This window comes from Dendropsophus ebraccatus, chromosome 1, assembly GCF_027789765.1.
Source record: "Dendropsophus ebraccatus isolate aDenEbr1 chromosome 1, aDenEbr1.pat, whole genome shotgun sequence".
Lineage (NCBI taxonomy): Eukaryota > Metazoa > Chordata > Amphibia > Anura > Hylidae > Dendropsophus > Dendropsophus ebraccatus.
The window spans coordinates 26265311-26282373 of record NC_091454.1 but is presented as its reverse complement, the minus strand read 5'-3'; the positions used below and the strand labels follow the sequence as shown (position 1 = coordinate 26282373).

Below are 17063 nucleotides of genomic sequence, written 5' to 3'. Positions count from 1 at the left end.
GGGTTTTTCCTGCGATCACAAGAGCCCGCACTCCCCTTGTCCTGGCGCCGATGCTCCAGTGATGTCACTGGAGCGCCGCCACCACAAGGACAAAGCTGCCACTTGTGACCGCAGGGAAAACCCTTCCTGCAGCCACAAGAGTGAAGAGAAGAGGAGACGCCCAGACCCAGGTGAGTATAAGTGTTTGTTTTATTGTGTTATATACTATATGGGAGGGGGAGCACACAGGGGTCTGTTTAACTGGGGGAGCGCACAAGAGTGACTGACAGGAAGGGAGCCAATGTCTCCCGCCCTGTCAGTGCTGCTGCATGTAACTATGAGCGCTCATTACGAGTGCTCATAGTTACAGTTCAGATGGCAGCAGCGAGCGGGGCAGCGGCCCTGTCCAGCGGTCTTGAGCACAAGAGCGGGGCGTAGGGGCCCCCCTGGACGTTGGGGGCCCCAAGCGATCGCTTGGTGTGCTTGGTGCCAAAGACCGCCACTGCAAACAAGGCGCGGAAAGAAGCTACACCTCCTCCCTGCCTTGCCGCGCCCTTCCAAGCCCCAACTGCCTGCCCATTGAGTGTACGGGGCATACAGCAGGCATACGCCAGGGAGAAGAGGCAAATCTGTAGCTTCTCCCTGGCGTATATCCAGCCGTAACGTTCATAAATCTCCCCCATAGACTTTAGTTAAAAAAAGGAACACAACAAACACAAGCAAATGACTGAATGGATCCAATGAGGCATAAACACCTTCAGTTATCTCGGGAATACATAGAAATAGTAGGATTATACACTCTCTGTAGTCCCGGCTTGTGTACAGCTTTTAGCTCCGCTTTATTATTTGGATGCAATTTCAAGAATGGATTTACCCGTAAAATGATCCTCATTTATATCAGACAGCGAGTACTTAACACCTAACAAAGAGCAAACAAGGAATTTAAGGCTCAAGGTAAAAAGAAGCACATTTAATAAAGCTTCCCGGGAGATTTTCCAGAGGTGCGCATTAAGAAGGTATTATTATGCTGACTGATGACATTAAAGAGTGGCATCAAGGCTCCTCCGAGCGGGTGACACCGGCACGGAGATTAGGAAACAATAAGGAATATTGTCAGGAAATCATTCTTTTGAAGGAATTAGTATCAATCTATTTCAGCATCATAAAACCTATCTACAAGAGATAAATGTGTTCAATATAATTTTAGTACTGGATTTACATGTCTGGAGCCTAAGGGCATAGACTGTCTGGCTCCTTAGGCTCTACTCATCAAATAGTCTACATATTGAGGAGATTGTCTAATAAAGAAAACCATATCTATGTGCTATGTTTGGACCTCAGGTTGATGGAGGGAGGGGGTCCCTACTCCTCACAAATTGGCTATACACCTTCAATACCTGATGACCAAACATCATCATCTGACATCATCTGTCGGTGGACAGTCAGTAGAGCCCCATACACTTTATATTGACATCTATTGAATACATCCAGACTCTAAGAACATCCATAACACTTACAATGTGCAGAGCTGTGACACAGTCAGGTACATAGGCCAACATTTAATGACAGCAAGCAGAGATAGCACTATAACTTTTCATATAACAGACACCTAGGCTCAGGGACACATAGAAGTCTATGGAAGCAGCACAGGTGCATGGAGATGATGCAGATTATGTATGTCTCCTGGGGGTCGGGTTACCAAGTCAAAAGACAAACTAACCCGGCCCCCAGAGAGGAGATCACATGTTCTCAGACCACAAAGAGAGGGGGGAAGAGGGAGATGAGCGTGGTCTAAGTGGACCAGAAGTAGAGGATTTTAGAAAACAAAAGTCGATAAGAATAAGAAAAAAACAGGGAAAGAGTGCAAGATAGGATATACATGTGTATTAGACATAGGGTGGTATTGGGAAGGGGGATTGTTTAGAATATTGTTTTTAGAGCTGCCCATGTATTAAGTGCCTGGCTAATGCTGCAGCGGCTTCTTTCATATGATGCATGGCTTCACCATCTGAACTCTTCCCCCTGTTCTGCTTGTATGTCCTCTTCTAACTCCCAAAGCACTGGGATTGTCAAATTAACATGTGCACAGTGGCGGTCTTTGGCACCAAGACGGCTGGACAGGGCCGCTGCCCCGCTCGCTGCTGCCATCTGAACTGTAACTATGAGCACTTGTAATGAGCGCTCATAGTTACATGCAGCAGCACTGACAGGGCGGGAGACATTGGCTCCCTTCCTGTCAGTCACTCTTGTGGCTGCAGAAAGTGTTTTCCCTGCGGTCACAAGTGGCCGCTTTGTCCTTGTGGTGCCGGCGCTCCAGTGACATCACTGGAGCATCGGCGCCAAGACAAGGGGAGTGCAGCCTCTTGTGATCGCAGGGAAAACCCTTTCTGGGGCCACAAGAGTGAAGAGAAGAGGAAACGCCCGGACCCAGGTGAGTATAAGTGTTTGTTTTATTGTGTTATATACTATATGGGAGGGGGAGCACACAGGGGGGCTATATAACAGGTGGAGCACACAGGGGGGGGCTATATATAACTGGGGGAGCACACAGGGGGGCAATAGACTACTGCGGCTTCACAGAGGGGTCTATATAATACTGGGGGCAGCACACAGGGGGTCTATATACTACTTGGGGCAGCAGAATGGGGTCTATATACAACTTGGAGAGCACACAGGAGGTCTATATCCAAGTGGGGGAAGCACACGGGGGGCTATATACTACTGGGGGAGTACACAGCAGGTCTATATACTACTGGTGGAGCACACAGGGGTCTATATACTACTGGTTGGGCACACAGGGGGTCTATATACTACTGGAAGAACATATGGGGGGTCTATATACTACTGGTGAGGCACACAGGTGGTCTATATACTGCTGGGGGCAGCACACAGGGGGTCTACATATAATTGGGGGAGCACACAGGGGTCTGTATACTACTGGGGCAGCACACAAGGGGTCTATATAATACTGGTGGGGCACACAGGGGGTCTATATACTACTGGGGGAACCACACAGAGGGTTTATATACAACTGGAGGAGCACACAGGGGTCTATATCCAAGTGGGGCAGCACACAGGGGGGCTATATACTAGTGGGGGAGCACACAGGTGGTATATAAAACTGGGGGCAGCACACAGTGGGTATATACGACTGGGGGCAGCACACAGGGGGTCTATATACAACTGGGGCAGCACACAGGAGGTCTATATACTTCTGGGGGAGCACACGGGGGGGCTATATATAACTGGGGGAACACACAGGGGTCTACATACTACTGGGGGAAGCACACAAGGGGTATATACTATTGGGGGCAGCACACGAGGAGTATATATTACTGGCGGTAGTGCACAAGGGGTATATACTACTGGGGGCAGCACACAGCGGTCTATTGAAGGGGGGGGGGAGACATAACTTCGCTTGGGGCCCCAGAAATGCCAAGACCGCCCCTGCATGTGCATAATTTATATGTTCAGTGTATTCATACAGTATGTACATATTCCCGTCAGTAAACCCTTGGGGTTGCCCAGGGGCACGAGTCTCCTGTACTACAAGAAGCAGAAAGAAAGTGATGAACATACCTTGCCTTAAAGTCCTCCCCACATGCACTCTGTAGCCACAGCCTGTTTGCAGGTGTAGTTGACTCCAGATAAGTGTCCAAAAGAGAGATGTCCAGCACTAGGAGTCAAAAGAGATAGCTAAAATAATAATAATTTTATTTATTTAATCCTTTAAAAACTTCCATATATCATATAGTATAAAACAGAGAAGATGCTCCAGCTGACGCGTTTCAAACATCAGTTCTGAATAGTTCACAAAAAACTGTGTTGTCTAGAACAAGTCTTGGACTGAACAATGTAATATGGATCTGTGTCATAGTCTCCCTAGACTGCTATTTGCCCATAGTCTACCTCCATGTGCCTTTGACTACATAATGTATCATGAGGTTATTCTCTCCTACAACCGTTACTCACATCACATCAATATAAAGTGGATAAAGTGCCTATAGGTTCATAATCTGGACCTTTCGAGACCCTGTGTGCCATTGTACAGAGTCCATACATATATAGGCCATGTTCACACTGTGTAAGAGACTGGCCATTCCGTGACCCGCTCGGGTCACGGAGCGGCCGGTCTCTGCAAAAATCATCCCGGCCGGTACTGCGGTACCGGCTGGATGATCTTTCCTGCCGCAGAGTTCTGATGCCCCCGCATCAAAACTCCCCAAAACACACTATTAAGCAAGCAGCCGCAGCTACTAGCTTCAAAGTGTGCACTGACATGGTTTCCTACGGCCGCTATTCACTGAATAGCAGCAACAGAAAACTGACATGTCAGTTGTTTACGGTGCCGCTAGGGTCTCGGCCGGAGCGTATACTATGTGTATACACTCCGGCTGGGATCCCATAGACTCCCAGCCAACGTATTTTCTTGTATTAACTACGGCCGTTGTTGCAATCGGCAACAACGGCCGTAGAAATACGGAGAAATAAACGTTGTGTGAACATAGCCTTAGGTTGTACATAGTCCCAATAAAATATTATGCTGGTATCTAAAAAAACAATATAGACTAGACTAGAGAAACTCAGCTTAGAAGAACTTGGTCCAACAGCATCCAGTAATGAAACAGTGGTGAATATTTCTTCAAGCAACATACACCATAGCAACGTTTCGACCCAGTAGGGTCTTTCTCAAGCCTTTTCGGTCTTTCTCAAGCCTTTTCGGAAAAATACTCTGCTGGGTCGAAACATTGCCATGGTGTATGTTGCTTGAATACATTTTCCCCACTGTTTCACTACTGGATGCTGTTGGACCAAGTTCTTCTATAATGTTTAATTGTCTCCGAATGGGATTGGAGATCCTCTGACATGTGTCCCAACTCTACTACACCAAGAGGCATTCTCTCTACAGATCAGGTGCTATTGGACATTTCTACTTTAGAGTAACTCAGCTGTCAAAAGATTACTTAGTATTTTTAGGAAGAGGCTATTAAGTGATCATAGAACTGTCTGCCAAGTAAAAAAAAAAAAGACCCATTGGTCTTATGGAAATGAATGGTCAACCAGTAGCTGGAAGACTGTAATAGACTTTTTTCCAAGCTTTACTGTCAATGATTTTCTTGGATCTTTTCTAGCTGGAATGGAACTTCACAATCCAGAACTGCTAAGAATAGATCATTGTGAGTGGCTCTCGAAGACGAAACAAATCAGCCTCATGACTTATTTCTTAGGCAGATGGATGTTTTTGAGAGGGAGCCAGCAATTAGATGGCTCAGACTGAATGACTAGATCAGACCGGGCACCATCGTAATTCTTTACTTCCAGACAATAGATTTCTGTTACTTACACCACAATTTCTAGGGCATGTGCCAGGACCGGCAGGTGAAATCTTCAGGCTCATAAAGTCAGAATAGGTCCAAGATGAAAGCTTAAAACAAGGGTAATTGTAAGGGACTTGGGATCTGGATCAAAGACAGGAACGGACAGACAGTGTAAGGGCTAGCCCCCCTCCCCCCAATACTGTCCCTGCCTACTTGCCGGTCTTGAACTTCACTGCAAGCGAAAAATGGGCGATGATCCCTACACTGGGTAGGTGAAACACAGAATAAGACAAATGAATAAACACAATAAAGAATCGTCAGGCAGATGCAGGTGAAATCAGAGATAGCAGAACAGTACAAAACAGCAAGCATAAATGGAGGTCAGAAAGACAGGCAAAGAGGTCAGTATTCCAAGTAATCCAATCCAGTATAAACACCCGCTCAAGCTATGAGAGACCATCACAAGCAAGGTCCTAAATCACAAGTTGAAAGTCAAAGTCCCAGTCCAGAGCGTGATTGGACCAGCCCTCTGTATATATACAAAACTAGTGGGCACCGCTATAATTAAGAAATGCTAAACCAATGCATATAGATAGCACATAACCCTCCAAAAAGACAAAAGCATATGCACAAAAAGGTAGCACATCACAAAAATACTTTATTATAACATTATCAGAAAATACAAAAAATGCAGAAAATGTCATCAAGTCAATTATGCAGCAGTAAAGCAATAAGGGAGACAAACCCCAAACACTACCCTACATTAACCCCTAGACGACCCATGACGTAGAGTTACGTAATGGAAGTCTGTCACCAGACGACCCTGGACGTAATCAACCACACTGACCACAGACTGTGTAAACAATGTTAAAGTCTAACAAAACTGCCTAAGCAGGATCCCTTTGACATATGACATCACCACAATGGTATATATATGAAATAGGAGAATGAAAACGATCACCATGTACAGTCCTTAAAAATATGGGAAGGGGGTCAGATGAACAAGAGTCACCCCGCGCGTTCCGCCGCCAAGCGGCTTCCTCAGGGATCCTCAGAGATGTCACTGAAGACACTGTTCAGACTGGTGCAAAAAAAACATACAATTCAGGAACTGTCTTGGTCGTACGTTACAGGCAGAGGACCATGCTGAGGTCTGAACGGACATGGACATGACAAGCAATATTACAAAATATGTGAACTGAGACCTTTCATTCATGTCCAGGCTACCCATTAAGTTAAAAAGGAAACTTATACAAGAAATTCTGCAATTACACCAAATGTAGGGCCATAGGGTGTGGTATGACATCAACTGATCATAAGACTATTTATCTCTACCAGAATGTGGCTCAATATAAAAAAAAAAAAGTTCTCAGTTGAGTAGTACACCTTTGTAACTTGCACCTCCTATTGTGAGACAAAAGAAGTTATCATGATCTGAGCCACAATTTGGGTACAATCACGAGGTCTACAATAGTGACTGACATCTCTGTGTGGTCCACACAGTGTAGTTGCTTTCCATGTGGCTGGTCTTGTATTGGTGTAGCCTGAAGGGGAAGGAAACCTTGAATGCCGGCTGGAGAAGGGGTGGTGGGAAAAAAAATATAAAACACTTTGCCTTGGGCAGGGTCTTTAGACACAGGTCAATGAACTCCTGGGTGAAGGAAAGCCAAGGTATGGCTCCTCTTTATCTTGAATAGTGCCCCTTTTTTTGGCAGTGCCACCACAACCACACAACGCTAAGACAATATACAGTACTTTGTAGCAGTACGTGGAATCTTCATATACAGTATTATCAAATAATTCAAAAATAGAGGAAACTGACAGCTGCAAAAAAATCTTTTTTAAAATGTCAAAACTTTTATTCCATAAGCATATGAAAAATTGTGATTACAGATAAAACATCACTTTTTGATGGAATAAAACTTTTGTAATTTTAAAGAAGAATTTTTGGAGCTGTGAGTCTTTTCAATCTATTATATGGGTGGACGGTCCAGGGCACGTTCACTTGCTCCAACAACTATGGGGTACCACATTTCCTTGGGACATATTCACATGGTGAGCTGACCTTTTTCTCTTTTCTTTGTACATTATCAAATAATATCAACTTACAGTGACCAAGTAACACTTCCATACATCGAGTAATATAATAATGTCTAAAGGCTGTGTTCATACTATAATTTAGAGGCTTCTCCATTGGTAGTCCCATCAGATTTGACAGAAAGAATAAGCAGAGCATGTGGCGCCATTCTACCTGTCAAAACGATGAGCAGAACACCATGATGGAACCCAAAGGACCCCATTACGAGTCACTGGGATCTGTTGGATCTGCTTGTTGTTTGATGGATCTGCTACTGTCATCATGGCTTCCATTATTACGGTAACTATGATGGTGGTATGAGCAAAGCTTTTAGTCCTGTACAATAAATATTGAAATTCTTGGTGACATCAAGACTCTACGGTCAGGTCATCTAGTCGAGGAGCTTCTCATACATCATGCGTGACCATACAGGTCATATACCCCTCAGCTATAATATACAATATAATAAGGGCATAATATGCGCCCACCTATGCATACAGTACATATTCTTTGCTCTTCCCTACATCCCCCATTAATCATTGTTTAAAATGGACATAATTCTTTTTAACCATCTAAATGTATATACCCTAAAACCACTGTTCATTAGAGTGTAGAGTTTCTGCTTGACGCACACTATATCATTATATTCCCAGGGGTCATGCTCTATATTTATCCCCTTCGTGAATAATATACTTTAGGGGTAAATTGCTCTACATTTAATACAATGCATCATGTTTGAGGTATAACACGCACTGGCAGCTTTCCTGAGGGTAACGTTGGTGGACTATGCCGAGATGACTTCTTTTAGCGTTTACATATTCATGTATAATATAGTCAGAATTGAAATGATGAAACTGAACGGTACAGCTGTATCACATATGAAGCTTTGAAAACTATTTATTTTCTAGGGAGAAGTTAGTCCTGTGAAATATTATCGATTAGAACTTTAATACCATGTACAACTATTAATATATAGGAAAATGGAATGTAAAAACTTCAGTGCAATACAGGATAAATACACTTTTGGTAACTGCAGGTGCAGGTAGGAGGTAGTTGCAGACTTTGTGAAGTGAAAGTAGAGTGAAGGAGAGGAGAGTCTTAAGGGCACTGTCCAATGTAGTAGTGTACTCTGCCGGGATACTCTTACTCACATATAAATACTGTGGATCTGACCGCCTTTTGCCCTATAGAGTTGGGGTACCCGTCCTGCTAGGGTAGTACAAGGTCCCAGATCGATGCGCTGGGTTGAGCAAACTTTCCAAGTCTACCCCAAATAGCCATGCATTACAGTAGGATACATAGGCCTAAACACTGCCTTGTCCTACTGGGGTCAGTACCCAGCTTCAGGTTCACTGCTGCGTGTGTTGCAGAAGGTATACCTGACGTGAACAAGGTTTTCCTCAGAGGACATCACTCACTCTAGCAAGGCATGCTAGTGGTACTAAGTTGCATACAAAAGAAATCTTTCTGACTCTGTCTCCACCTCTACTGACAAAAGACTGACTAGAGACCAAAGACCCTCCCACCAGGAACTAGCTTCTTTTTATAGGGACATCTTAGCTAGCCTGTGATTGGTGGGGCTGTGTGTGTGTGTGTGTGTGTGTAAGAAAGGAGAGATAAGGTAGGAGGAAAAGTGAGGGAAACAAGCCTGCACCTGTGATTGGAGATAAAATAACATGTTAGAAACAGTAGTTAAGCCATGAGACCTTCAGCTGTGCATACAATAGTAATACTATAAATACAACAGTGACACCTAATGGGGAAAAACACACAATACAATCTCCTTCATTTCCTCCTGTGAGAACCGGAGTGAGTTACTTTACCCAGGTGTATAAGAACTTAGGAGGACATTTATTAAGTCCGGCGCTACAGGGATTTATGTAGAGGCGGACTGCCTCTACATAAATCCCGTGCTCTCGGCCGAAAACCTACGCCAGCTGAGGACTGGAGTAGGTTTTCGGCGTATCTTTTGGCGGAACGGATGGTGAATCGCGCGGACTCTGAGTCCGCGCCCTCCATTCCGCCCCCTTCACACCCCCTCCCCGCCCCCCGGCGTACTCGGCGGAAAGTGCCGATTTGCGAATATTTTATTCGCAAATCAGCCATTTGCGAATAAAATAATGCGCAAATCGGCACTTTCCGCCGAAAATCATCCGTACGCCGGATGATACATGTCCCCCTTAGTGTCACACCTGTGCTGGGACACTACAGTACCAAAGCAGAAATAAAAGAAACAGCTGCAGGATCACAGCAACAAAAGGGTTTACACTAAGCACTAAGCTACTGCTGAGAAGTGTGGACATACAGCAGTAGATACATACTGCTATTCATACAAGGGAAAGTTTCCCTGAGTTATATGGGTGTTGAAAGATGAGAAAGAAGCCTTACCTGAAAAACAGTAGAGATGTTTAAGCAGGGAGAATAGGTTACAGATTGTACATGCAAAGCCCAGGCTCTCTGGAGCTCTTCCTCTCCTGCACACAGCACATGCTAAGCCCCGCCCTCTCTTCCTGTTATTTTTCCTGGTCTGTCTGTCACTAAAGATACATTTTCCCTAATAACAGGCAGTGGACAGTAGATTACAGAGAAGTGAGACACCTAGTGGCCAAGACTTTAGAGCTTCTCTAAGTTTTTGGTAAATTAAATGATTTACAAATATGTTAGATATCGCATTGGTTATCAAACCAATGTTTAAACAGCAGTGTTCATGTAAGCCACATGTGAATTATGCCCGCTATGATATTTGACATGTATAGTATATTAATTGGGCTGTATGGATTTAATTTTTCTAGAAGGCAGATGCTATGCAAGTCAATGGTAACTCTGGCAATTCCATAGACCTCTCGCTTATTCTCTATGCCTATTCTGCCCCAGGTAATAGTTACCCTTTAGAAAAAATTTTATGCCAGTCACATAATGCATAACACAAACTTTTTGTTTAGTTCTCGTTTTGTGCCATTACTGCTTCATAATTTCTGTTGCCATCTATGGCATTTCTATGTACTATAACGAAATATTGACTATGTTGGCTTCTTTTTTCCCTAGGGGAGCTTTCTCCATTGTCCGCAGATGCGTGAAAGTTTTATCTGGTCAGGAGTATGCAGCAAAAATCATTAACACCAAGAAGCTTTCAGCTCGCGGTAAGTATGGGGTGACAACCTTTATTTCTTCCCAGCTGCCTCACATAGATAAGGTCACAGCTCCATATGGAACACATCTAGATCTTATCTGCGGAAAACTAATTAAAAAAACTCAGAATGTGGGATGGGAGAGGGCACACGTGTCACCGTGACGGAGAAGATGAGACCGAGCCGGAGTAGCTGAGAGCGGAATCCATACAGGGGTCTTAGAGTTATGTTGTAATTACTAAGTGACATAGATCCCTTACCTAGCACAAATAGGGGCAAATGGCTACGACATTGCATTTTTTTTATTTTTTTTATTTTGTTAAAATACAACTTTACGTTAAAGCTTTTCATACTGTCAAATGCCAGAAAGCGAATGGATCCTATTCTTCATCACTGGAATCTGTCAAGGTCTGTTGGTTCTGAAACTTGTATGCATCAGGCCCCGGTAGAAATCCATTGTGCTGCCAGATGGTGCCTCTGTGTGGGAAGAATAGCTCATTCATGTGGCATTTGTTGGCACAGGGAGGGACAGTATAGGTCCAGAGTGGGCACCATATTGCAGATCCATATAAGAATAATCAGTCTCAGCTTTTGTATTGTAGTCTGTAGCAGGTTTTCCCTACATTCATTTTACCATTGAGCAGCTCAGAATATCCTTGTTGCTATGTGCAACATTGTTGTCACTACAGTCACCATGATGCTGGGAGTCAGCAATTGGTCAATTGGTTCAATTTAGTTCGGTCCATATGACCTTTATGCACTTAAAGCGACACTGTCACCCCCTTTTTGCATTATGACTTCTCTACACAGGTGTAAAGGGTAAATTTTGCTGTTTTCATAAAAAGTGATCTTATATCATCTGCGGATTGTGCTACCTGGGCGGCGCAGCGCAACTTAGCCCCACCTACATCGCCACCTTAGGCCCCGTCCATCTGCAAATAGGACCCACCCCTCGGTGGCCATTGGTATGGGCCGGCCTAGACCTTCAGGCCGACCCGTTGCAATGGTCGTCAAGGGGACGGGGCTAGACGGCTATGACTTCACAGAGGGGCAGGGTCTACGGCACCATTGTGGGCAGGGCCAAGTGAAGCCCCACGCAGGTAGCACAATCCACAGATGATAAAAGATCACTTTTAACTGGAACAACCGCCATGACGTATGATATAAAATAGGGTATGAAAACCGCCACTACACGCGGCGGCAGCGAGCGGGTGAGTACGGGGGGCTGCCCGGGGGATCGCTAGATTGTCCGGTTAGCCCATAGAGGATAGCTGCGGCCTACTACCGCCGCTCCTCTTCCACGGGGCAATGGCAACAGATCGCTGCTATCACAGTGGTTTGTCTTACAACATGTTGAAAGACAAACGGCAGCAACGATCAGCCGACATCGTTCATGTCGGCTGATTGTTGCCTTCTCTTATACGGGACGATTATCGGCCGTAACGGGCCTTAACTGTATGTAACTGCTTAATTCTCTAAAATAATATCAATTATTAAGAAAAGTTTAGACTCTGAACCAAACCCAAACTTTCAAAGTCCATCAAATCTGTCGAACCGAACTTTTGAAGTTTGCTCATCTCTAATACTAATGCTACAGATCTGGAATATGGGGGTTATGCATTTCACCTCCCCTGGTAATGTCACTGAATAAAAAATATTGCAGCCTGTGCTGTGAATGCCATATTCCATTTTGCCATATTTGCTTAGCCTGGATGCTTCTGTGTGCTGATTTGGTGATAACTACGACAAAAAAGTCACAAAAACCAGCATGCTAAGATACACCATTAAGCTAATAAACTCTTTCATTGATTTAGTGTCCAAATAATTGGGGGGAAAAAGTTACGCATTTATTTATTGTGCACTTTAATCAATCTTGATCACTTTGAAGAGAATCGATTTCCCTTAGTCAATAGTCTTTGTTTTCTGTTGATTAGTGTAAAATCCTTAAACGACGTGTTGATGGTGTTACACCATAAAACATTAAAAATCTCCAGGGAGCACAAGGATATCTTAGGTATTGCAGAACTACATACATCATATACAGCATATAAGCACTTCCCGTATGGATGGAGTTTTATACACTTGGTTACATATTTAGTTGTCGTAAACTGGTAGAGCCTGTATTATATTCCAAAGGTCCATTAACAACAATATGTAATGGTTGATGGGTGTACTGTTAGTAGGGGAAATGTAATGGCACTGCTACTCTCATTTAGTGGTTAATGAGGACACCCTTGGGTACAGTTCATGGACCAATCTTGTGACATTCTCGTAAGAACATTATAAGAACGGTTAGTGGGGCACACTCCGATTGAACTATTAATGAGTACTTTCTCATGGTACTGTAAACAGGGGGACTTGTAAGTAAAGATAACAGCCAAAAAGGTTCTGACATGAAAACAGTTGAACTTAACTAATTTTGGGGTGCTGAGATCAAAAAAGATGTTAAAATTTTGAAATTGGCTCTAATTTTTAAGATATTGACGTACTTTCTATGCTTCTCACAGCCTGTAATACAATACTAGAAAAAGTTTGCATCATCAACTGGTATATTGCATCATTTTAGAATGACCAATAGTTATGGCATAAGGCTAGGTTCACACTGCGTTTTTGCTATCCGTGTTTTTCATCCGTTTTTTGCGAAAAACGGATGAAAAAAACAGGTGCATTTGTGTGCATTCGTTTTGATCTACTTTTCCATTGACTTCCATTATAAAAAAAAACAAACGGATCTGTTTTTTGCGGACACAAGAGTAGTGTCAATGCTACTTTTGTGTCCGTTAAAAAAACGGATCCGTTTCAATCCGTTTTTTTTTTTTATAATGGAAAAACGAAACACAAATGCATCCGTTTTTCTTCCGTTTCTTGCAAAAAACGGATGAAAAAAAAACAGATTACAAAAACGCAGTGTGAACCTAGCCTAAGGTATCAATGCTTGCAGATTACTGTTGGACAGTTATCAGAGACAATCCCATGTATGAATACAAAAGACGTGTAAATGCACCGAGAAGCCATTGAATAAGGACCCACATTCCAGAGTTCAATAAACATAATTCATTTGTAAAAATTCTTAGATCTGCCTGTGAATTGTAGTTGATTTTAGATAGAACTAAGTTTCCTATGAATATATTTCAAAAGTTTCTGAACAGTAAACTTGCTTCCTTATGATTGCAGAAGTAATAAATCTGTTGGCTATTATACTGTATTCTATACAACTCACAAAACAGTAACATGAGAACTCTTCCATATCATAGAAACTAGAGACAATTCACATTTTTCCTTGTGATATTTTAATTCAGCACATAAAAATCATTAAGAAATGGATAATTTTATCTCTGAACCAAACAACTTTTGAAAATTTGTTGACCAGTGTAATCTGCCGACACTGTTATAGAGGAGCACTCTGATGGGCACCCTTTTCCATGACTTTAACGGGAGACCTATTAGTAGAGGAAATCCGATAGGGCTGTTAATGAGGGATACCCCGATATAAACATTTATTATAACCCTCTTATGGTATTGTTAATTGAGGAACCTATTTCTAGAGGAACCCTCATGGCACTGTCATTGGGGGACACTATGTGAGGATGTTAATGAAAGCGTTCTCATGGTTCTGATGGTGGAGGCGCCGTAAGGGAAATTTGGTGGCACTGTCATTTTAAGACACTGTTATAGGATTGTTAATGAGTGCCCTCTCATTGTACTGTTAATAGGGCTACCTGTTAGTAGAGGAAATCCAATCGCATTGTTTTGGGGGACATAGTAATGAAGCAGGTAATGAGTGTCCTGTCATGGTACTGTTATTAAGAGGACCTATTTGAAGAGGATCCCTAATGTCACTGTTATTGGGGAACACTCTGATGAGTTTCCTCCTATGGTACTGACAGTGGGGGGCAATGTTAGCATCAGATATGTGGTGGAACTTTCAATAGGAATCACTGCATTAAAGGGGTTGTAGAAGAAAACATGTTCCCTTTCTTCCAGAAACAGCACCACTTTGTCTTCCGTTGGGGTGGGGGTTTTGGAGCTCAGTTCCATTGAAGTGAATGAAGCTGAATTGTGATACCATACACAACCTGAGAACAAGGGTGGCACTGTTTTTACAAAAAGTAGCTGTGTTTTCTAATCCTGGATAACCCCTTTAAGGCTATGTTTACACTACGTAAAACTACGGCCGTAGTCCTGGCCGCAAAACTACGGCCGTTGTTTTGAGGTTTATAAACTTGGCTGCAATATATACGAACTACGGTCGTACAATGCACACTATGTATCAGACAACGGACGTTGTTTATACGGCCCCGTGAAAAATGAACATGTCAATTATTTCCAGCCTGTAATGCTCCAACAACGGCCGTGGATTTCAATGCGGCCGCGAACGTAAAATTTATATCTGCGGAATTAAACTTGATTTTAATGTAAAAAATGTTCTAAGTGGTTTCTCGGGCTGGGCACAGTATTTAAAGTAAATGACCTGTGTCAGCCCGCTTAGAAACATGCTAGGAAGCAAATTTAAACAACGGCCGTAGTTTCACGACTAGCCGCTATGCTCAAGTTTCTATGGCCGTAGTTTCAGGCGTACGTGTCCAGCCGGGTGAAAACAACGGCCATTAATTTACGCTGTGTGAACATAGCCTAAAGATGGAAATTTAAAAGAAAATGTGACATATGTAGTACAACAATCAAGTGGGCTTCATTGGTCTTGCCAGTTTCTTGAAAGTTGCCTACTCTGATCTAATGTGCTCACTGCTAAATTTTCATTAATCATTTTTAAGTCATCTGGACTAGCAGATGCCACCACAATATGCATGGCACAATGTAATCGGAATAATGCATAATCTGCATGAAAATAGAAAGAGATGGAACAACAACGGCAGCGGGGAGATTGGTCGCAAGTCAAGACCCTACCAATACATCTCCCAACTTTTGTGGACCATATTTGAACTCCACTCCAAATATGTCAAACTATATTTCTAAAATATATATGTGTATATATACACACATACACATTTGTAATTTTTGTAATTTGCTCTGTGGTAGATAATGATTATATCAGACCATCTACAGTAGTGGCAATGTTGGGTATAGAGATGAGTAGAGCATCGTTCTCCAAAGCCGAATGCATTTGACTCCTGCTGTCTGCAGAAGTTGAATGCCGCCATAGTTGGATCCAACTTCTCCAGGCAGTGGGAGTGGCTGTATCCATGTTTTCTTGGCAGCCCTATGGTGGCATTCGACTTCTTTAGGCAGCGATAGTGAATGTATCCATGTTTTCTTGGCAGGCCTAGGACAATTGCTGAGCAATTGGGTTTGGAGAATGTTGCTGATCCCAAATAGTTTGGCAGGTTCGCTCAACACTAGAGATGAGGGAACTTACAGTACATTCAGGTTGTCACGAACCCAAACGCACAGTCTTTGAGGCTCCGTGGCTGGAAAGGATACCATCTTCTCCAGCCACCATGATGCAAATACCGAGCATCTGGGCATACGCTTTACAACTTACTGTAAAGTCCCTATAACACGGGGCAATCTCCAGAAGCAAGCGTCCGATGACCTGTCAGGACGGTGCTCACTTGCTCCTCATCCCCCACTCGCTGCCGGCACTATAACACGGCGCTGCACACACACACACACACCCACACTTACCCGCTCGCTGCCGGCACTATAACACAGCGCTGCACACGCACCCGCACTTACCCGCTCGCTGCCGGCACTATAACACGGCGCTGCACACACACACACACACACCCACACTTACCCACTCGCTGCCGGCACTATAACACGGCGCTGCACACACACACACACACACACCCACACTTACCCGCTCGCTGCCGGCACTATAACACAGCGCTGCACACACACACACCCGCACTTACCCGCTCGCTGCCGGCACTATAACACGGCGCTGCACACACACACACACACACACACACTTACCTGCTCGCTGCCGGCACTATAACACGGCGCTGCACACACACACACACACCCACACTTACCCGCTCGCTGCCGGCACTATAACACAACGCTGCACACACACACACCCGCACTTACCCGCTCGCTGCCGGCACTATAACACAGCGCTGCACACACACACCCGCACTTACCCGCTCGCTGCCGGCACTATAACACGGCGCTGCACACACACACACCCGCACTTACCCGCTCACTGTTGGCTCCTTGTGCATGCTGGCTGATTGTTGCCTTCTATTACATAAAGCGATCATCGGCCATAATGGCCTATAATCGTCCAAATCTGACCGATAATCGCTTTGTGTAATAGGGCCTTTAGTTTACTCATCTCTAGTTGGGTTCAATGCATTGTGGGGGCTCAGAATTTAGATACAAGTACAGATACAAGTACAGTACATTTTGGCTTTTGATGTGAGACGAATAAAATGTCTTTTTTTTTAGCACCGTTATGATACCATGATAATGAATTAATATTGTGTAGACATGTGGTTTTACATTACCAAGCTATGGTACACTCACAGGAAAACATTGCCATGGGCCAGACGTAATTGAAAACTACTAATTGGAGAATCCAGGGACTCGGTAAAATGAGAG

At 43.8% G+C, this 17063-nt stretch overlaps 1 protein-coding gene across 5 annotated transcripts in view; it reads left to right on the top strand.

The window, feature by feature from the left end:
- Nucleotides 1-17063, top strand: part of CAMK2A (calcium/calmodulin dependent protein kinase II alpha) — a 155965-nt gene that overhangs the window by 46330 nt on the left and 92572 nt on the right. For all 5 annotated transcript variants that reach the window (XM_069969139.1, XM_069969142.1, XM_069969141.1 and 2 more), the window contains one exon: nucleotides 10420-10514. In XM_069969139.1, coding sequence (XP_069825240.1) covers nucleotides 10420-10514 — 95 coding nt within the window. The remainder of the gene's footprint in view (nucleotides 1-10419; nucleotides 10515-17063) is intronic.